This window comes from Setaria viridis, chromosome 8 (genome assembly GCF_005286985.2).
Source record: "Setaria viridis chromosome 8, Setaria_viridis_v4.0, whole genome shotgun sequence".
Lineage (NCBI taxonomy): Eukaryota > Viridiplantae > Streptophyta > Magnoliopsida > Poales > Poaceae > Setaria > Setaria viridis.
The window spans coordinates 7,742,128-7,765,842 of record NC_048270.2 but is presented as its reverse complement, the minus strand read 5'-3'; the positions used below and the strand labels follow the sequence as shown (position 1 = coordinate 7,765,842).

General features: G+C 43.1%; 2 protein-coding genes across 2 annotated transcripts; both read left to right on the top strand.

Moving 5' to 3' along the window:
* Positions 1-1,437: 1,437 nt before the first annotated feature.
* On the top strand, positions 1,438-13,325 carry LOC117834254 (uncharacterized). The gene is made up of 16 exons (XM_072290222.1): positions 1,438-1,590; positions 1,688-1,943; positions 2,076-2,301; positions 2,384-2,507; positions 3,185-3,379; positions 4,748-4,879; positions 5,101-5,208; positions 5,437-5,574; positions 5,883-5,996; positions 8,899-8,964; positions 10,395-10,520; positions 10,621-11,097; positions 11,252-11,319; positions 11,446-11,500; positions 12,923-13,060; positions 13,170-13,325. The coding sequence occupies exons 1-16, from the start codon at positions 1,438-1,440 to the stop codon at positions 13,323-13,325; spliced, it is 2,532 nt and encodes an 843-aa protein (XP_072146323.1).
* Positions 13,326-16,853: 3,528 nt separating this feature from the next.
* On the top strand, positions 16,854-18,332 carry LOC117834253 (uncharacterized). The gene has a single exon (XM_034713873.2). It carries the CDS (start codon positions 17,009-17,011, stop codon positions 18,290-18,292), a length of 1,284 nt encoding a protein of 427 aa, XP_034569764.2. The 5' UTR covers positions 16,854-17,008; the 3' UTR covers positions 18,293-18,332.
* Positions 18,333-23,715: the final 5,383 nt, after the last annotated feature.

Sequence of the window (23,715 nt, the reverse complement as noted above, 5' to 3'; positions counted from 1 at the left end):
ACATTCGACCTATTAGAATAACACCAACATTCTAAGCGGCCTAGTATTCCACCGCTTAGAATAATAGGTTGGACCATGGTGGCATCCCTTCTTTGCATCAAAATAAGCACAACAAAATCAGAAAAATATGGAGCGAGCGAGAACAAGAAGAGCAGACCGAGCAGAACTACTTTGCCTTTTGTAGTTGCACTCCTTTGTAGGATTTTTATTTGCCAGAATTGCAGTTTTCAAGGAATGGAGGGAGCAGTCTAAGGGAACTTGGCAATTATGGATATTACACTGGCATAAGAAAAGGTTTGACGGTAAACATACGAAACAGAGTCTTCACAGCCTTTTGGTGTGATTTAATCCTTGTCGTTTCTAATTACACTTCCGGCTAAGCTGACTGAAATTGCAAAATTTAATACTCCCTCTGATATCCAAATATTTGTTGTTTTGGGATGCGTGTGGCCGACACATTTTAGTTTTGGACATCGATATTGGATATTTCAAATTAACTTTTTGATAGGGAAACTGTGAGGGAAGCCCCACAACAGATCTGTGATCTTCAATAAAGAAAAAGCAAATAAAAAGAGTTTTTATGAACAAGAGAAAACTAGAAGGAATCCACCGCGAATGTACATAAAGCTATGTTATGTATGACTGTATTTGTCTTCAATAGTAGTTTGAGAATATTGCACAACTATTATGTTTGAATGTGTTAGACTATTTATTTATAGTCAAAGTACTGCCTTAGTGACCGTGTCGCTGTCTGAAAAGGACAATTGTTTGAATACTGGAGGGAGTAGTGAACAACCAAAAAAAAAACAGGCCATTCATTAATCGGACTAATGTTACAATGTGAAAAGCCGACACACATTTATGATTAACATGTTAGGAGACCTTTCATGCAAACTACTGATGAGAAATGCCCCCTGCAGAGTTTTTTGAACTCTGCAAAACACAGTTTGGATGCTACATCATCAAAGTGCCCATTCTATATGTAGATGACAAAACAAAGTTACGAGCTTAATAATGCTGCACAGTTTTTAAGTAAATAAATGAAGTTTGACCTACAATTGTATTATGTATGAACAAAACTATTAATGTTTACTATGTACGATAATTACAACATGTAAGAAATCTATCAGTCGTTGTACAAACTAAAAGGGTAACTATAATCCATGTATTAAGGTTGTACGAATGTATACAGCCCAGACTTTCTTGGATGCAATTATATATGCAGCTGAGGGTGTATGAAGCATGGACAGCGAATGAACTTATGCTCATTTTACACTAGACTCTATGTAGTACAAATATACATATATGCATGTATATATAACAATATAGGGCTTCTACATTTTATTAGTTATATTGGTGTTCTCTATTGTAACAATATGCTGTTGTTATATTTTTGTTCTTTTAAGAGGGAAAAAAAAGCAGGCTGTACTAGTTGAAATGGATCAGAAAGAGGTTGAGTTTGCAGCCTTGGAGCGAGTTTTGTTGGATGCATGTGCAGACCCAATCCAGCTATCACATAATCTTTTAGAAGATATTACAAAAAATTTCTCCGAAGTGATTGGCAGCGGTGGGTTTGGAGTAGTCTATATGGTATAACTATTTTTCTGGACATCCTAAATGTTTATTGAAAGATTTAAGTGACTGAACTAAATTCTGATGTCAGTGTGATGTCAATTATGTTAAACAGGGTAATATTAAAGATATGAAAGTAGCTGTGAAGAAACTTTTTCGAACAGGCGATTTTTCTGATGTGCAATTTGGGGATGAACTACAATGTTTAAGAAGGGTTAAACACAAAAATATAGTGAGATGTTTAGGGTATTGCTCTGATACAACACAACAACTGGTAGAGCATAAAGGAAAGTTTGTCTTGGCAGAAGAGAGACGAAGATTCCTTTGCTTTGAGTACATACCTAATCAGAGTCTTCATGATTATTTAAAAGGTAAGAATTCTGCAACATTATCTGTTTAATCCCATGTTTACTGAAACCAACTACTCAGGATGTCATGTTAGTTTTCTTATTATGAGATGATCTTCTTGTTTCTTAAATTCTCTTAATATACATATTTGACAGATGAGAATCGCAGACGTGAATGGGAGATACATTATGAATTGATTTTCGGAATTTGCCAGGGTTTGCAATATCTTCACAATGAAGAACGCATTAATCACCTTGATCTCAAGCCAGCAAATATTTTGCTGGATGCTAACATGGTTCCAAAAATAACAGACTTTGGCTTATCGAGACGCTTCAGTGGAGCGCAGTCTAGAAAAATCACTGAAAATATCCGTGGATCATTGTAAGGAACCTGTCTTGAGAACTCAGTTCTGCAGTTTTTTTATTTATGACTTTACGCTTCAAACTCATGTATTGTAATGCAGGGGATATATTGCACCAGAATATTGGAATAGAGGAGAAATTTCATTCAAGTCAGACATATTTAGTTTGGGTATCATAATCAGAAACATATTAAAAGGAAGTAATGATTTATCCAATTTTGAAAGCGTAAGCAAGTTTCGCACAACCATTTTCATCCCATTCATTAAATATGTAAAGACTTTACCTTCCATAATATAACTGCAGACAAAACTAGAATTAGATCTGTGCAGTGCAACATATCGGTATCATGGTAATGCAGATGTAATAGTGCTGATTAAAATATTAACTAGATTAACAGAATGATACCAACACTCACCAACAATAATGCTTTCCAGCATATTCCATTAAAAAACTAACAAGCAGACTGCTTGTAATTTTCAAATATGTGTTGAATCACTTTTTTCCAATGGCTGCAATCCCATGTTCCCAAAAATTATATATTTGTCATCACTGGTAAATGAGGTCTTATTTTCTTAATATTTGATTTTTTGTCATGAGGTGGCATGGCAGCAATTGGCACATGGAAAATAGATTCGGTGATGCGAGGGGTACCATGTGTTGCATCATTGGATCACTGAATTTCAATCCATTGGTCTACTGATTTTTAGGTCAAAAAAATACCCTATATACAGCAACAAATTAGTTATCGATGGAATTATTTTCTCTTGTTATAGCTTATTGTATTTACATTATATTTATTCCTAATCAACACGTTAGCCGATCTAGAGCTTGTTGGTTTCTTGGAGAACCAATGAAATGGATTGTATGTTCTTTGTTTCTCAGTTTTAGCTTAAATCTTGCAGTGGTACAAATCACTGGATGTAGGCCCACAACTGAAGAGATGCATTGATGTAGCACAACTGTGTGCGGACGATGATCAACATAAAAGACCTACTATTAATTCAGTCATTGAAATGTTGGATGTTAAGGAAAGAGAAGTTCAGACGGTTTCTCTTGTTTTACACCAATCAAGGAATAAAAGTTCTTCAGTACAACAGGTATATGAGCATTCAATGCTTTATCCCATCACCAATAATTTGTTTGTACTAGATATTGATTGATTCAGTAGTAACATAGATGCTGTGTGCGCTTTGACTCAACATAGTATTTAAAATTGACAATGGAATATGTCCATTCGGCTTTTAAGATTCATCCTACTTTTGAGTACGTACTCAATAGACCCGATTCGTGGTACTGGTTGTGAGTCTGGTAGTAGGGTGGATAGGGGTGGGGTCCCAACCGGTCTTAAAATTCAGTTCTTCAGTAGTGGTAGAGGAGCTGATCCTGTTCTTCACTACATCTAACCAATATAACATATGAGTCTACAATTTCTGTTCATTAAAAAATGTTAAACGAGATGTCAAATTGTATACTTTGCATGCAACTTATGTTCCAAATCATTCAGTCTGGCTAAAATTGGATGAACTCCAATGTGCATGGTTATCTATAAATTTGCAAGTGATTTTACAATGGCAATTTGTTGTTACTTTGCGTGCAGCTTATGTTTCAAATCGCATTCTGGCCGAAATAGGATGAACTCCCTATTAAAGGGCCTCCTGTAGCTGGATTTTTCGGAATCACAAAATACTTAATTAGAACAGTGTACTCCATCTGGCATCCAACATGCACTACGAAACATTCTAGGCGCTCCAGCTAGCAAAAGCCTTCTCTAGAGATAGTAGCAGCCTTACTTCTGGTATTTTGTCATCATGGATTCTATGCTTAGGCATTTTACATCATGCCGCCGAAAGGGTGCATCAAGCTAATTTAAGCTGTCCGTCAGACAATCTGGCCGTCGAAAGGGTGCATCCAACGGGAATATAATCCTTGATTTATTAGTTGTAGAGACAATTGGTTAATGTGGTCCATTGTGGAACATAAACCCACATCGCTACCTCGGGACTGTGACCTTTATTGCCACTGGAAACAAGTATGAATTCGCAGGAAATTAAGGTTGAAGTTTTTACGTCATTAATTACTCGTCATGCAGAAACACAGCAGTTGTTTTCTTAAGATTTTTCTATGTTCTCGTGCTCCCCGTTTCCTTAGGCTAGTATCTCTGCGGCGAAGCTGGTAGATAAGGTGCAGTCGATGGCAGTTTCTGCAGAAGCATCCATTCGCAGCTGCAGGGAATAGCAAATAATGAATCCAAGGGACCTGGAGAACTAAAACAAACTTGCGCAGCTGTTTGATTTCACGATAATGGAAACCCATAATGGTTGTTATCCTGCAGCTATGCTCCCATAGGCCTTCAAATTAGCATGAAATGCGGAGCTTACTGACACCGATTTCTTAGCATACACAAATATATATAATTGGTTTTACTCGATATCGTGTCTACATTTACAATTACCTTGTATATATAGGCAAGTAGTTTAATCTCCAAGGCGGCAGAGGACGTGGTGTCATTATCTGTTTATGCGGCACCATCCTCCCAGCAGCACCACCAGCCGCAAATAATTAGTGTACTCAGGGAACCAGGAGAGAAAAGTATTGAGGTGAGTTATTTGTTTCAACATGAGAACATTCATTCTTACATCTGGGAAGCAAAACAGGGTTGTTAGCAGTCTACTGAAAAAAAATAAAATAGATTAATCCTCAAACCTTGGTGTGGTCCAATGTATATGTCACAACCTAGTTTCTTAAACTGGGTGATTACCCAAAAATCATTTTTTAGGAACTATACCTTCATGATCTTCAACTGCTGTCTGCTGCGTAGGGAAACGGTTTTGTTCACAATTTCGTGGGTCAGGCGCAGTCTACATCTGATTCAAGACCACCATCTTCGTTGCAGCCCAAGAGACATGGAGAGCCAAGCACCACTGAGGTTAGTTAGTTCTTGAAAACTCTTGCTTGTTCCAGGAAAAGAGAACATGTTTCCACAGCTACTTGACTTCAAGTTGATGGAAATCCGATAAGTGGGTGTTACCCTGCAGTTGCGTGTCCCAGCCTTCCAATTAGCTTAAATTTCGTTGGTTCCTTGTCATACACAAATATAACTTATTTCTCAAGAGAATAAGAGATCTTAGTGTCGTCATCTTCACTTACTCTGTAGGCAAGTAGTTCCTCAGTCTCCATGTCGGCATGCGATGTGCAGACAGAAGCTGTTTTTCCAACAGCATCATCCCAGCAGCAGCAGCAGCAGCAACAAATAACTTGTGTACTCAGGGGACCAGCGGGACAAAGTCTTGAGGTGACTTAACTGTTTCTGCCTCCAGACTCGATTCACTAATTTTATTCCATATATCTGACATGCAAAACAGGTGGTTAATCCTCAAACATCTGGCCCGTGCAAATGAATAGCGTGCCACCATGCATGTTGCTTTTATCTGTAATATAGCGTGGTAGTAGGGGGCAACCCCTCCTGTTTTCCATGTAAATAGTGCATGAGTGATTAATTACCTGAAAATATCAAATTTATACTTGTTGATTCTTCTTCAAGCATAATCTTAATTTGTTACTATGAGATGTGATGTGCTTTGATGCTCTTCTACTATGTAGGGCAACGGTTTCGTTCGTAATTTGGTGGATGACGACGATCAGTCCGTTTCTGCCTCAGCACCACCATCCCCACTGCAGCAAATAAACACCATACCGGAGGGACTAAGTAACAAGGTGAGTTAGTGTCTGTCTAGTTCCCTTGCGAACTCACCAAGAACTATGCCATGCCACATGATAGTAAGGAAAAACACTAGCAAAACTTGCTTGCACAAGCCTCGAAAGGAGTTAGATAGCAACCCAAACGTGTTCTTAACTTGGATTCCTCACTTAGTAAGGTGAGCCAAGCCTCACTGGAGGAACAGAGCACCCCCCTTAGAGCATTTTTTGGAACCTACATAGCTTTGCCTGGTCTTGTTTAGCAAAGCAAGATGAGTTTCCTTGCTTCCAATCTGGCACGTGACATTTTTAGGGAGACAAACACAGGGACCAAGTTACAGAGCAGATGTGCATATATCGAGAGGGATCAGGAGGACGAGCTGTGGATCAATTTAGAGCTAGATTCGACTAGTCTGCACATCGATTTGGGGTCAAATCCGGTGGGGCTTCGTGTCGATTTGGGGCGCAGAGAGCTTCACAAAGAGAGCTATGCATACCAATGGAGGCTTTTGGAGCTCATTTTGTAGGGCTATTTAGGCTCGTGAAGCTTTCAATTTGGAGCATCAAGAATCTCGATCCAGCAGTGCACGATTCTCTTTGGAAGAATGAACACGGGCAAAGATACCTGTGGAGAAGTTCAAGTTTCATCCCATAATTCGATAAAATATCTCATTCAAAATATGAATTGATAGACTATGTATTCATCTATGTCTGTGCAAATCCTTAGCTTGAACAAAAAACTTAAGAAAAAAATCCCATGAATACTTGTATATTGAACTATTAATCTATTATATGCAACATGCTACTATTAAAATTATTGACGATTACGGCAGATATTTGGTTCGTTGGATACCCTACATAGGGTGAAGAGCAATCACAGTAGAACACAATGGAACCAGGTTTGATACTGGTTCAGCCTCCAAGGTCGGGTAAAAGCCCTACATTGAGTTGGGAACTTGGGATCCATATTATCTTAGCAAGTTGCACAATGGTACTAACAAGGTGGTTTTGGGCAAAATATTTGATGATTACAACAAAAAAAGGGTTACCTAGCTATTTATATCTAGGTGTTTCTTGCCTCACAAACAAGATTCTAATCCTACTAGGACTCTACCAGTCTTCAGGATATCCTTCCTTGAACAGGCTTCCATGTCGTGCAATTCCATGTCGTGCAAGGAGTTGTCCTGATCGGAGTCTATGCTTCATAATCCTCATGGACGGGCTACCCTAGTAGTATGGCATTGTCATTAGCCCCCCGAGCTTGTCTGCCAAGATGGTCTAGGTGTTTGGTCATCTGGCCCTTGTACACTTAACATGTTCAGAATCCACCAGATTCTCAATGTGTTTGAAGTCGAAGGGAAAACTCACTCTCTGTGGAATATTGGAAGACGAGCTTTGAAGAAAATTTAATGCCATGCCTGAGTATTTTTGCCGTAAATGTTTTTTTCTTGTGATTGGACACTTCTGTTTTTGGGAACTTTGTGCTTCAGACCTTTGTAGTCGGTGGTGGTTGAGACTTTTGTATTGAGGACTTTTGAAGTCAAGACACTTGAAGTTGGGCCCTTGAGTGGGATTTTTTTTTAGTTTAGGACTTTTGAAGTCAAAATTCTACAAGTCCAAATTTTTGTTCAATGTTCGGGACTTTTAAGTTCAGGACTTCTGAAGTCCGAACTCTTGTAGTCTGAACGTTTGGTTGGTGTTCAGGACTTGTCTTGGGTAGTTGGAACTTTGAATCCACATACTTATGGATTGACAGCATTCGAGTACACCACCAGTCTTTACTTCAATCCTATCATGTTTCAAATTACTTGAATAAAATGATTACATACCAGCCCTTGAGTATGCACTCGGGATGCCATAGAATGGAAACATTTAGAAATAGATAGCTTATTTTAGTTTGTGTGAAGAGCATCTATGTTTCAGAGTGGAATTTGATCAATATAACTGAATGCAGAGTCTATGTTTTGTCCAGGCTATTTTGGTATGCAGAGTTTTTTTAGGGTGCTTGCAGCTGAGGCTCGGGCGGTCATCCATGCGTTAGTCCCTTAAAAAGAGTGCAAATAAGAGTGCAAATGACAAATAACTTTTGGTTATAAGATAGGAGTATTGCAGTAGCCCCTTACTCTCCATTCGGGTTAACTAGTAATCGAATAGAGAGTAGAGAAAAGATTGCAGGAAATAAAACTTGGGATTCTTGAAATGACTTATCTGATACGTTAGACCCGTCATTGAAGGTCATGGTCTTTGAGCGTGACAAATGCGGCCCACGTGATACTAACCGGTAATCTTCAAAATAGTAAATAGACTTCGCAAATATTTATAGTAAAAGTTTGAGGAACAACTGGAGAACATCGTAAATCTGCATTCCCGAGCATCATGTTCGGGCCAACACGTTTGGAAAAGTTCCACGGGTTTGGTAAAATGATTACATTGAATTCACTTGAGATTGAATAGTTTGTGTGGATTGTAGGTTCTCTCGTGGTAGTACATAGAGATAATTAATAAGTAGTTTGATCACTTGAGGTTCAGCACTTCGTTAAGAAGAATGGAGCCTATTATTAGGGTGTTGCAACATCAATGAGTACTTTGATCACTTGAAATCGAGCACTCCATCGAGCACAATGGGCCCTCTCATGATGGTACTTTGACGTATATTGGACTCACTCGGTATCAAATACTTGGTAAAGCACAAGGGAATCTCTTACCATGAAGCTCTTTTAGAGTTATAGAGCACCATGGACCCACTTGAGATCGAACACCCCATCGAGCACTTTGGACGTTCTGGTGATCAGGCACTTCCAAGGCTCTTTAGTGTCGCTTGAGATCAGGTTTCGTCGAGCACAATGGACTCTCTCACAATCAAGCGCTATAGGGGTTATAATAGTTTGAATTGTTTGAGATTGGTTACTTGGTTGTGCAGTACCTCGGAATTGCTCGGAGGGCAGATACTAATCATTTGGACATTGAAGATTTGGATAGCCACCAAGTATTTACTTGAAAATGCTGTTAGTATATGATATATTGGGAAATAAAGTATGCATAATTTGGGTATGTGCTCAGGTACACGATAGGAAAAGACTGTCTAAACACCCGTTTAATTTTATACCTTGCCGGATCTGACTGGGGAATATGCCACTCAGGTTCCCAGTTAACAATATATCCTTCCATGCAAGCAATTGGAGCACATGTTAGGTAACGGAAAAAAATAAAATTAAGAGTATACAAATATGTATTGGAAAATTTAACTAAAGAAGAAAACTGGAATTAAGAAAAGGAAAGTGTATGCTTCTCGTTAATGGGCTCGACGGAAACTCCCATGTCCCACGCATAGCCGTACTGCTCTTGGAGTCCTTATGTTCAAACGCATGCCTACATGCACATGGATCTATCATCTATGCACGGTTTGTCCTAGAAGCCGTTTCCATGCTCATATGTATCTTGCTCCCAATTGAGGAGCACAATTCGCAGTTGTGATAAAAAACTTGACAAATTTCCTTTTGTATCACACCTCCATATTTATCTAGCATGTCTTAAGTTGAAACATTAACATGAGTTTTAGCTTACTTTTTAATAATGGTGGGGTGGGTAATTTAGATGATTGTTTTAGATAATAAATAGGTGTTCATTTAAATACGTTACATCAGATTATTTTTATAGATAAGACATAGCTTTAGATTATTTACATTATGATAGTGGTCGGTAATATATAGTGTAATAAAATATTTTGAATGGATGCTCTCATCCATCTCAACACGTGCCTCATCCCCGTCCCACACCACATAGAGGTGGTTGCTAGGATCGTGAGTGCAGATGTGAGCGCGGGCGGATGTGACAGTTTCCACCATATTTGTCGAAGGCTCTTTACATCATGTATATATATGTAAACACATTCCAACTAAATTAATACAACATTCCAATTTTGTCCCGCTCATTCCCTCGTTATCAACTACTTGCAACATTTAGGAAGCACGATAGATTCCAAGGCTATTATTGTTAATAATTTGTCGAGTTTGCTGAGCTGATGGCTAGAAATTTCTAATTTTGGAAAGAATTTCAGGGTTTTAAATTTTTTTCTACTGCATCCCTTGAAGATTAATTTGGAGGTAAAAAAGTCTGTAATTAGTTATTGTAATATTGCAAGAAAATTAGCAATCAAACTAAATTGTAGTTTTAAGGACTTGTCCTATCTTAATGTGGACAATATTAATTGTTCAAAAGGAAAGAATAGTAAAATTGGCTAATCCTTAAACATGTGGCCTATATATGCAAATGCAAAAGCTGCCATGCATCTAGTTTCCCATACACGGTATGTACCTGAAAATGTGAAATGTGTACTCAATAATTCCTCTTCAAGCAAGAACTTTATTGGTTGCTACGAGACGACGTTGCCTCTACATGATATCAACTGCTGTGTAGGGAAACAGTTTTGTCTACGGCCTGTTTGATGACGCGGAGTCCATATCTGTATCTGGACCATCATCCCCACTACAGCAAATACCCGATGTAGGCAAGGGACCTGGAGAGACAAGCACTGACGATGAGGTGAGTTAGTTTTAAATTAAGCACAGGGTTGATGCATATTAATTATAAGTGTTTGATGCCTTATAATATTTACATGCTCCATCGATTCCGGTCGTCTCAGATTAGCAAGCTACTGGATGTCTATCCTCGGCAACTCTGCTTCCCCTTCGAGCCAAACAAGCTCATCCGATGTGCAGTGACCCTTACCAACAGAACAGAATATTACGTTGGCGTCTGGATTACACTGAGCTATCCAGATAGACGCTTGGGCTTTGGTTTTCCTATTATGTGTGGGAACGAGTCTTTCCAAGACACGTTCTCGTATTTCTCTGAAATGATGGACCCACATTCCACTTTGGCCGTGCCTATGACAATGAAGGAGTTACAGAGGCTGCCACTTTTGAACACAGGCAAGTTTGTTGTTCTGATGATCGTCATGAGACAGAAGGAACACATCGAAAAGTTGATGAAGGCATCCAACATGGAGAGCGATCTTCTGAATAGAGCTCAGGAGTTGGGGGCCATGGTGAACCGGGTGGTACTAACAGCTTCCATAGGTGACCCAGCATGCTGCCAGGCAGTGATTGCCAACTACAAGGTGAGTTTTTCATAATTTATTCTGCTCGTGCGACCTCATAGCCAAAAGTAGTTGTAGCGGCATGTGTCTTGGCAAAAATACACAGAAAACGTCAGTGCGATAGAGTGTTTTCGGTTAATTTCTGTCATCTCTTCTTATTGTGGTGTATCATCAGTTCATGCCAAAGCGGACGTCATTTTGCGACATTCAAGCCATCACAGACGTGCACCCCACCAAGACATGGTGAGTGATGGTCCAAATGGCATTCTGTGTATGTGGATTCACCTTTTTTATTTTACTACAAAATTCTAGTCAAACAAATGGCTTAGTCTTTAATTCTTATTCCATTACACTACATGCATATCACAGGTTATTGGCGAGTCAGAAAGGAGGTAGTGTTTCCATTTGGAACTATCAGACGCAGGTATCAGTAATACTCCTACGTTTCTCTACCCAGCTCACTTTCAGTGCGCGATAGTAATTAAGCAGTACTTCATTGTTTGGCAGGAGAGGGTGGCGGTGGTTCAGATCACCAATGAACCCACTAGGACCTTCTTGCTCGGATCGAAGGGGATCCAAGAGGATCGGATGAGTCAAACTCCGTCTCAATCCCCTTCAACCCCCCTCAATTCCCTTGGGGAGGGGATTAACCGAACAAGAGGGATAGGCCCATCCCGTGAACCCCAAATCCATGTCCGCAGGAACCTACTCCACCAGCCCCGGACAGTGGCGGCTTCCCTACAATATCACCATTCCACCCATCCCTTTGGTGTCAGACAAGAAGACCCCTTGGTTAATGGTGCAAGGTTTAGGGATCCAGTGTACAGCCTCCCACCAAACCTATATCCCCAATACGAGGTTGGCCCGGTGGTGGGTGGTAGTGAGGTGCTTTCAACCACCAGACATGGGCGAAGCTGGGGTGGGGCTGCTGCATCGGAGGGCAGAGTCGAGGTGGCACGACCAGGATATGTGCAAGGCGGCCAGGTGCTAAAATCTACGGGTAAATGGCAAAGTTGGGGTAGGGGTGTGGAATCGGGAATGTTTGCACAGGGTAGGGTCGATGCAGGACACTGGCGCCGAGGCAAGGATGTTGGGGCAAGATATGGGCGACAAGGTGATGAGGCTTCAAGGACGACGACATTGGCAGGGAGTAGAGGAGGCCATGGGTGGGGAGGTGGAAGAGGGTATCGACGCCACCAGCATGACTCATCACGGGCAAGCTCTGTTCGTCCTAATGACAAGTGTCTCGTTGTTCGATCAGCAAAATTTATCGCTCGAGAGCATTGGCTGGTATCCGGGGATGATGATGGATCGGTCCATGTCTACACTTACACAACAATGGGGAAGGTCAAGGAATTCATAGCTCACCATGACAGACATCCTGTCGACGTGTTGTCTGTTCACCCATCCTGCCAATTCCTGCTAACAGCGTCAACTTTTGTGGGCACTCCAATCAAACTTTGGGACTGGGGCCAGGCGTGGATATGCACTCGGACAATTAACATGCCCAACACAAGGCTGCACCATCTCTCTTGGAACCCAAGGGACACCAACGGATTCGCTAGTGTTTCCAATGACTATAATAACACGCTGAAGGTTTGCTTGGCTCTTTCATTATTTCTTATTACATGCACTATATATATGTGAGTGAGAAGAATCGTCGATACTCCTTCCGTTCCAAATTGTAGGACATTTTAGTTTTTTAGATTCATAGATATTATTATGCATCAAGATATATTCTATATTTAGGTGTATAGCAAAAAATTATGCACCTAAAAATACCAAAACGACCTACAATTTGGAACGGATGGAGTAGATACTGTTACAAGCTACATTAAATTTGCAGCTCTGGAAGATTGATTCTTCGGATCCTGTCACCACGATGGAGGGGATGAAGAAGGCCGGTTATCTTTGTGATGATACTCAGTGGCACACCATGGTTACAACTAATCACCTGCAGACCAAAGACAAAAACAGAGCATTGGTATGTGTAGCATTCATTTCCGTTGGGAGCAATAGTAAACATTATATTAATAAACTTCCATTTGCGTAGGAGACGATAACTTGCATATTAATTTGCCTTTTTGAATCAGATATGGAATTTACAGACGAAGGAATGTGTTCACAGACTTGGCCTGAGCGGCTGGGACATATACGACATGGCATGCCACCCAACACTTCCAATATTGGCTACTAGCCATTCAGATGGCAGCATCGTTTGTTTGTGGGATACCAGGGCCTACAGGTAACTAAATTATCCTGCTTAATTTGACGGCCATATATATGAACATCAGCACCAGGCTTGCTCTCACCAAGCTTGTTAGCATGCTAAAAGTTACCTATAAATAATAGTTGTGAGCAGAGGTAGTTATATACCTTCCATAAGGAAACTCTAATTTATTACAGGATAAAACTAAACATTATTTACCTTTGTTTCATCGATAGATATTTAATTTTCTGAATACGGAAAATTATTAATTTCTGCTGCACTCTGCCTGCACACAGTAACCTTTTTTCAGTGGCAAATGCCCTCTATTTTAAATGATAGTTTCATGAACCGAATTTATGTTGTATAAAAGAAAGATAAGCAGAAACCTGAAACATGTGTCGAGTCTTATCCATCTAGAATACTCAAATTTTTAAGTATTCTCTTTTCTGTATATCTTTTTAATAGTTAAATCCTATCGGGGCCTCTATTTTACCAAAAACACAATTAGAAAATAGAGTTCCACCAGTCTGTTTTCATTTATTTGTTAGGGTTTCCAAAAAGAATTATAGTATATTCAACTATCAGAGAGATATTATCCTCTTGTGACAACTAGTCTAGCATAATGTCAAATGTGCAAATAAGCATAATGTATTTTGCACATGAATTGAAACTATCTGAATACTATACCACTAAGACATATCTACCATAAACTATCTGAATACTATACTACTTAGACATGTGAGATACGTGTTACATGAAGATGAATTGAAACCAAACAACACACAAACCCTATGTGGATCTGCGAGATAATTTTGCTGCTTCATGGTAGGAATACGTAACGATTAGTTGTACTCTCTTGGTGAAGATTAAGGTCCTGTTTGACATGGCTCCAGCTCTAGGTGGAGCTGCTCCACTCCAGAACTCCAGGTGGAGCCAGCTCCACTCCAAAACTCCAGAAATAAAATGGGGTGTTTGGCTAGATGGGTGCTCTTAGCTCCAAAAAAGACCGATTTCAGTGTAGATTGCCATTGTTGCCCCCCAATTCAAGCCCCACTTGTCATCCTTTCTATCCCATCTTCTCTGATGGATACCTCTTGCACACATACAAGTAGAGCGCGACGACAAACAAAGCCACGAGGGATATGCGTCTCGACGGGATGGAGCCATCGGCGTCGAACGACAGGAAGGTCCTGTGGCTGACAAACAGCTGCGTGCCTGCCTCGAAGATACTAGCAGCGACGTTCTCGCCGTAAGCCACGGACGCGCTGCCGCGACCGCCACTAGCGTCATCGGTCGCGACGAGCTTGACGCGGAACCGCGCCCCTCCCTTATCCACCGCGACGGCCCGGCGGGGCTTGGGCGGCCACGGGGCCGGGGCGGCGACGGGGCCGGTCGACGGCGGCCTGGGCGGCCACGGGGCCGGGTCGGCGACGGGGCCGGCCAGCGGCAAGCTGTGCGGCCACGGGGTCGGGGTGGTGACGGGCGGCGGGGCTAGGTGGCGACGGGTGTGGCGTGGTGACGGGCGACGGGGGCGGAGCTCGGCGACGGGCGGCGGGGCTCGACGGCAACGGGCGACGGGGGCGGAGCGCGGCGACGGGGGCGGGGCGGCGACGGGTGACAGGACGGGGTAGCGACGGGCGGCAGGGAGGCGGCCACGGGGCCGGCGACGGCGGCGACAGGGGCGGGGCGGCGACGGGCAGCGGGGCTCGACAGCGACGAGGGCGGGGCGGCGACAGGCGACGGGATGGGGCGGCGACGGGCGGCAGGGAGGCGGCCACGGGGATGGGGAAATAGGCACGGGTGGGAGCTCGGGAGGAACAGATTGAAACGTTTTTTTGTGTAACCAGTGGCATTGGTGGGTAATTACCCACCAACTCCACGAGGAGGTTCGAAATAGAGAGTCTTGGAGCAGCAAAAGAGGTGCTCCAAAACTCCACCTCCATTTGCACTACAGCTTCATGGAGTTTGTTGCTCCATGGAGTTTTGGAGTTGAGGTGTTTGGCTAGATTTTTTGGTGGAGTTCTGAAGTGGAGCCATGCCAAACAGACCCTAAATCTGCGGTGGATCAATGTGTTAGATAAATTTGTTCTTTTTTCTCTAATTGACATCGGACAATGTGTTAGATAAATTTGTTTTTTTTCTCTAATTGACATCGGATTTTCCTTTGAGATTGTGATTAGTACTGACATAGATACATAGATACCCCTTCTTTGCTGTCTGCCTGTCTATGTATATGAACACAGGTGGCACCTGGCCAGCATGCAGAAAATTATTAATTTCACATCGAGCAAGGTGGCTTCTTGAAATAATTAGAAGTTTTCCTTAAAGAGAACCAAATAATTTGTTCTTGTTTCCTTATCAATGTAGAATGAACAAGAACATCGCATATTGAACTTCATAATTTTTATGACCCTCTAAAAAGATATACAACTAATTGTGGACTCCTGATCAAATAGGATTGTGGCAATCGTTGAACTTCAAGAGAGTCACATTCCGGACATGATATTTTTCTCTAGCACTGAGGACGTAACAAGGTAACAATTTCCTTTCATATTAAAGATATTATAAATAAATCAATAAATTATAAGTAATCAGGGCTACTACACAACAATAATATATACATTCTGCGAGTGGAGACATTAGCGTTGTAAACAACTGTTCCAATGTTGGAATAAAATAAAATTATTTCTCTCAAATAATAGTTCAAACATTTGCACTTATGTTTGCAGAACTGTAGAACAAACTTGCTGGTCTTTAATGGACTATTTGTAATTATCAACTACATTATTCTTGCCGTATTTGTCTTCTGCTTGCTACTTTACTACAACTACTTTGTCATATTCTCATCTGTAACATCCAAACATCTGACTATGCAGACTTGTGATCAAATGTCGGGGCGGTATATCAACCATTGCATTTAATTTACCAACTGTATAGACGGACCTAGACACTGGTGGTTGGTACTGAGCTGTTCCTCGTCGTTGATAGCGAAACTTGGCACTTAAAATGGACTGTGGATGAAAAAGTATTATACAAAATAAATCATTCCAACTTTGTCTTAAGGCATGCCAGATTGGCATACAAAAGCAAGAGTACTCTACTCTTTTCGTCCCATAAAACAAGTAATTCTAGCTTTATTTAAGTCAGAACATAAAGTTTGACCAAGTTTATATGAAGCACCGAATAGGTATTTTATTATATTCATTGTGAAATAATTTTTTATATTGATTAATCCAAACCCAATAGTGATCAAAACATTCTGGGAGACATCCTTCCCAAGGCAGGTCCTAATTAAACTATATACAGATATAGTAGAACCAAAAAATAGAAGATGTATGGTTTCATTTTACAGCAAAAACGCAAAGATTTATAATATGAGACAAATATCCTAGTCAATGCAAAAATTTTCCTGTCGGCTAAGCAACTCAAAGATTTGTATGATTGCCAGGGAGGCAAACAGATCAAAATCAAAACAGCGCCATCTGCGATGCTTCTCTGCAAGCTTTCAATTTCTAAACCATTTAGCCTTTCTCTGATTTCCTGTGTGTTCGCAAATTATTGAGATATACTAAGTACTTGTCAACATTCAGATCATTGAGGTCATGTGAGGTAGCTGGAGCACGACTCCAACTTATCGTCGCGAACGCTTGTCCTCATACATAGAGCAATTGTATTCACTTCGGGTTCGGGGCCACGCAACAGAAGTATCCGGTTGGATCCGTGATGCCCGCGGCAGCGCAGCCGGACGACGCGGCCTGGCGTTCATGGGCGGACCTACCTTTGGATCTCCTCCGCGACATCTCGCGCCGCCTCCCCACCGCCACCGAGTACATCCGCTTCCACGCCGCGTGCACGTCCTGGCACGACACCCTCCCACCGCCACCGTGCCGTCCTGCGTTCCTGCCATGGCTCCTCTCACCGCCGGACTCCAGCAAACGCCGGAGGGCTCGCTGCATCTTCTCCTCCAGGTCCAGCCGACGCGCCGCCGCCACCGCCACTGATATATGGGTCCGAGACAGGAGATGGGTGGTCAGCCCGGTGGACGGCACCGCCGCCTCAACCCTCACCACCGCCTGGCCTAGCTCTAGCTGCCTCGTCGGCGCCGACGACCTTCTCACCGGATCTGCCGGCGCCGCACCCCTACCTCGCTTGCCATCCGACGGCGAGACCAAGCGGTGGGAGAACTACGCCGTCGGCCGGGTTTCCGGCGACGGCACCATCTCTATGTACGTGTTTGGTCCTGTCGACAGGTATTATCTGCCCAACCTGAACGCAGCTGTTCTGCGTATCGGCGACGCGGCGTGGACGGTGGTGCGGAAAGACCTGTCCGCCTTCTATCCCAGAAGAGATGGCCGCGACTGCGGCATCGCCTACCACGATGGTAAGATCGTTGTATGCAACCACCAGGATTCTTGGTGCATCGAGACGAGGGAGGTCGACAATCTTACCAGCGATCACCGTTCATGGTCGATCCAAGTGCCATCGTATTATAGGCAAAATGGCAAGTCATTGCAATCCAGCTACCTCTTGGAGTCTGGAGGCGAGCTTCTTCTGGCATTTGTTCTAGTCAACGATGTGCACCGCCACATGTACAGCTACCACATCGACTTGGGCCCGGAAGATCATAGCGTTGACAGCTTTGTAAAAGGTTTGTTGGTGTCAGTATATGCACTGCAGGATGTGGAAGGCAGCAAACCAAAGTGGGTGAAGAAGGATGACAGGAGTTTGGTCGATCGCATCTTGTTCCTTGGGAAGCCGACCAGCTTCGCGGTGGATGCTATACGGTTTGGCGCTAGCAGTGGCGGGTGTGCCTACTTTGTGGTCAAGAGCCAGCTCTATGGGGGGATCTGGAGCAAGTCATCACTCGAGAGGTGCCGCGTGTTCAGGTACAACTTCCACAATGGCAAGTCAGAACTCGTCAGGCAACTACCGGCTGAATGGAGCGAGGAGGCCTGTATGTGGCTCACGCCACAACCTTCCATCGCCTCAACTGAGGTAACTAGCTAGGTGCAAATCCAAACATGCACTATCTCATCTTTAATTGTTCATGTTTGTGGAGCTTCCATTAGAGCACTAGTAACATTTATTTCGGTGCTTTGGTTGCCCGCTTCGTGGTGGATATGTTTTTCTCCAAACTAAAATAGCTCAAAGTCAGGAAACTCCAGATCTTGCATTGGTAGTATTCCTAAATCTGTTAGTAGATGAGTCTCGCAGTATGACAAACGTCTAGCTGGGAGATAAAATTAGGAAAAGATTGCGTCCGTAATGTATTAGCTACTGTATTTAATTACACTCATTTGCTTGCGCATGCAGGAAATCAGAGAAAAGCTTGAGCCTTTGCACAGAAAGGCAGCCGAGCCACAATTCGGGCCCTTTTTCAGGATTTATGTGGGTAATCTGCCACGGAAGGTGGATAGTTGTCAACTGCGACAGTTCTTTAGTAAGCATGGCAAGGTTGCCGATGCAAGGATCATGTGCCACATAAAAACCAGGAGTTCACGAGGGTTCGGGTTTGTTACCATGGCGACCGCAATCGATGATGGACCAGCACATGCTATTGCTAAGTTGGACGGACAGGTAGATTTACCAGTGCTTCACTTTTGAAAACTTACTTATCCAATCGAATGCATGAATGATAACTAATAATACTTGGCTAATTTTACAGATTTTGGATGGACGTCCCCTGCGAGTGAAGTTTGCAGATCAGAAGCAGGAGTAAGTAGCTGTGTGGTCTACCAAACCATGCCCGATGTCCTACTCCTGCAATCAGGATTCTAACAAGGATCATGATGCCCTCCAGTCTGTGATCGAGCTTTGTGAAGACGACCTGATGGCGACGACATTGGTTTCATGTTGCTTCTGCCTCTTCCAGGGAACTCAGTAACTGAGTGAAATAAAATTTTGATCTTCCAGCTATGGCCTAATAATTCTGTGGGCTAAAGATTTGTTGTAAAAATTTTCATTCTCCGCTTCATGAATGAAAGTGCTCCTGCCACGTGTTCACAAACAAAAATATTCTTGTGACGTAATGTGTTTGTTCGAAAAGCAATATCATGCACCATCGATTTCTCCCCACCCAGTTTTTCAATTAGTTTATTTGTCCACGTCTCTCAAATTCAAATTCGGATTGAATACTAATCGATCAACACTGGATACAGACTCCTTGTAATCATATTTGAATTAGTCAATGATAACCATATGCTTTGCATACAAGAAACAATATATGACTTGGTAACATGTTGCTTAAGTAATATGTTATTTTGAATTAGAACATAGGAGGGCACACCTGGCGCCATTTTTCTTGTATTCCTGTTCTAAAACAACTCCAGTTTGTTAAATTTAAGAATGCTAACTTGCAAAGTAAGGAAGAATGAAAACTAAACAAAAAACAGAAAAGAATGCGAACACGCGTCAATGTCGCAGGCTCGTGGCAGCAGACGAACCGCCAACTTGGACCAGAAAATGAAAAGCTTAGTTGGGCCAAATTGAAGCCCACGCCTAGGAGAGCAGCTCCTTTAGCGGATGTGTACGGCAGATTATTATGAATCCTATTTGGCACGGCTCCACTCCTAAACTCCAGTAACTTTATCAAAAAATTCAGCCAAACACCTTAACTCCAAAACTCCATGGAGTTGCCAACTCCATGGAGTTGTAGTGCAAATGGAGGTGGAGTTTTGGAGCACCTCTTTTGCTGCTCCAGAAATCTCTCTTTTGAACCTCCTCGTGGAGTTGGTCGATAATTACCCACCAATGCCACTAGTTACACAAAAAAATGTTTCATTCTATTCTCCTTTCTATTCTCCTGAGCCCCACTCGCCGCCAGAGCCCCGCCCGTCGTCGCCCCCGTGGCCGGCCGGCCCCGCCACCCGTCGCCGCCCAGCGACGCCCGTCGCCGTCCGCCGCCCGTCGCCGCGCCCGTCGCTGCCCGCCACCCGTCATCGCCCGTCGCCGCACCCGTCACCCGTCGCCGCGCCTTTCGCCGCCCAAGTTGCCCCGCCGCCCGTCGCAGCCCAGCGTCGCCCCCGTCGCAGCCCGCCGCCGCCCAGCCCACCTAAAAAAGAATTTTGAATTTCAGTATCTTTCTCTTTTTCTTTTTCTTTTTTAGGATTAAACAAAAGGGAGTAAAAGATCGATTTTTCTTTTGACTTTAAAAGAGGGTATCCTGAGCAATTGCAAGAGCCAAATCCCTTTTTTGAAAAAACAAGTCCAATTCGGGATTTTTCTTGGGAAGTTTCGCCGTAGAGGGTCTCCCGTGTGCGGCACAATGCAGTGGAAAAAAGGGAAGAAGAAGATGGGATAGAGAGAATGACAAGTGGGGCCTTAATTGAGGGGCAACAATGGCAATTCACACTGAAATCGATCTTTTTTGGACCTGAGAGCACTCATCTAGCCAAACACCCCATTTTTGTTCTGGAGTTTTGGAGCGGAGCTGGCTCCATGTGGAGTTCTGGAGTGGAGCAGCTCCACCCGAAGTTGAAGCCATCCCAAACAGGACCTATAGTCTCCACGGCCTCCGAGATCCCCACCGAAGCTGGCTGCCTCCACGGCCTCCGAGATCCCCACCGAAGCTGGCTGCCCGACGAGGCCACTTGCTACTATTGCAAGGCTGCTGCACCCCCAGCCCGCCCACTACCACACTGCTGCTGCCACTAGAGGAAGAGAGAATGAAGTGTGGAGAGATAAGGAGGGACAGAAATCGATTTTTGTGGTGGTGTGTAGTCTTGCGTGACGCCACAGCAGCCATGGCTGCGTGCGGCAGCGGGTGTCGACGGTAACGTACGGAGTGCCGGCAAGATGGGAGTCGGCCACATATATAGCAAGCATGAGAAAAGCGACCAGAAACTACATCTTGACGGTGGCTACTGGAGGTTGGGCGTGACGTTCATGATAGATCAAGGATAGCAAGTGGATGCATTGAAATTTCAAGAGGAGAATCAACTCACAGCATATGATACGGCAGATTTTCAGCGGTATCAGGGTTGTGCAAGGTCGGTAACAGATACCGTGGTATGGGTTTAGTGCCTACATGTACCAAACAGAAACAAATGTATAGTAATGGATGTGTTCAAATTATCGTTACAAATGAGGGATCTGAATGCAGACCTTGATGTGTAGTGGAATATAGAGGCAGGGTACCAGGGGATTAAATGGTAGCGCTGACAAGACATAAACAGGGTTGTACTAGGGCACCGAAGGGTGCAACTATGGTAGCTGCGCGTCATGGTTACGTGGTGTGATGATGTCATCAAAGCAGACTGGATTGAAGTGTTTTTTCTCCGAACACTAGTAGAGAATTAGCTTCCGCGCCCCTTTTTGTCCCGGTTTAAAGTTGACCCGGGATAAAAGGTTCACCAACCGGGACTAAAGCTCGGTCACTGGTGGGGCTCACCAACCGGGACCTTTTATCCCGGTTGCAAAGGCTAGTGTGAAAAAAAGATCCTGAGAGGCATTTTATCCCGGTTTGAAACACCAACCGGGATAAAAGACCCCCCTTTTATCCCGGTTGGTACACCAACCGGGATAAAAGGGTCAAGAGCCTTTTATCCCGGTTTGTAATACCAACCGGGATAAAAGGGTCCCCAACGAGGTCACTGGAACAGGACTAAATCCCTCGAAAAAAGGGGGTCTTTTATCCTGGTTGGTGGGTCCCCCACGAGTTAATACAAAAGGATAGCATCCCCTACATAGTCAGATGTGGTGTGTAGGTGGGATGGCAAGGAAGCTACGTGTGAGGCTGGAGGTTGTGGGTTTGAATCCCACGCAGCGCGCACGTGCATATTTCGCGTGAAAAATCGCGTGACCTGTGCGTGTGGGGGGCCTCCTGGGAGCTCGGGATATTTTTTTTTGCAGCGCCGGCCGTGGTACCGGGATAAAAGGCGGGCCTTTTGTCCTGGGATTTTCGGGAGATTTGCACCCTACCAATCGGGACTAAAGGCCAATTCTCTACTAGTGAAACCTACAGATCGCCAATGATAAACTACTGCCTCTAGTGCGTGTAAGCTGTATGGCCAATAAAGACCTGATTAGAAATTGTTAGCCGGGAATCTAGTTTTTTAATTAGTGTTTGGATCATAAGGCACACCAACACTAGTAGAGAATTGGCCTTTAGTCCGAGTTGGTCGGGTGTATATCTCCCGAAAATCCATCCGGGATAAACCAACCGGGACAAAAGGGGGGGTCTTTAGTCCCGGGTCTTTTAGCCGGGAGTAAAGGTCCCCCTTTAGTCCCGGTTGGTAAAAGCAACCGGGACTAAAGGGTGCCCGTTTAGTCCTGGTTGGGTTTCCCAACCGGGAGTAAAGGGTTACCCTTTAGTCCCGGCTAGATTCCAACCGGGACTAAATGGCGCCCTGCATGGCACTGCCTGGCACCTGAATTTTTCATGCATGCATCACGTACGTAGTACCGCAGCCCTTTTGTTAACCTTTAGCAGTTGAGATTTTTTTAGAACGAAATCAACTAGTATTTAAACGAATGGGATTTGTAATTATACAATTACTATATATATACACAATTCTTATACACAATTCATATACACAATTCAACTAGTACAAATCGATCATAATTAGTGCGTATTATATATACAAATAAATCGAAGTATCTATCTACAATCTTCCCGTCGTGGTGTTGCTAATCGGAGTGTCTAATTGTCGTCCATCGTAATAAAATTCTCCTTTTGGATCTACCACCTCGTCCATTAGGAATCCAATGAGACCTTCACATATTGCCGCTACTCTTTCTTCCTTCAAGAGTCCTTGTTGAATATTTAACATCTATAATTTGGAAATTTGTGAATGTTACACGAACAAATACATATAAGGAGCTAGAAAATAATTAACTAGTAATAGTTTTATTTTACGTACTTTAAAGTTGTGCGGCGTCATCTTCAGTCCCTTGGGTCCCATAAAACTGTGCATGTGCTCACAGATGTAGTAGCTACATAGATTATTCCCGGGTTCCTGTCTTAAGCACTTCAGTGCGGAAAAATATAAATTATGAAATATTCTTGTTATACAATGTAATAAATGTGCAGACTTCATATGTACCAGGAAGTCTGTGTTCCATGCAAGTTTTTCTTTGAATGGACCTTTGTGTGTCCTTATGAATTATTTCCATGCGCTGCGGATTAGAATAATGAATGATATAATGTAACAGGGATAAAATTTAGGAAACAAACTTTTGCATAGAGATAAAGGTCCAGAATTATTACAAGCCTAGCATGTCTTGCACTTCTTGGTACTCCACCAGATCTTTCCTCAACGAATCGAAGACAGTGACGTGGCTTCTTTTAGGCTCAATTATAAAAAGGATCCAGTGGAAGCTGCGTGCGTAAAATGTTCATGCATATTAGAGCTAACTAACATGTAGAGATAAGGAAAAAGATATCGAAAGTAGACGGTATACACACACTTACTTGAAGTTGTATGGAAGTA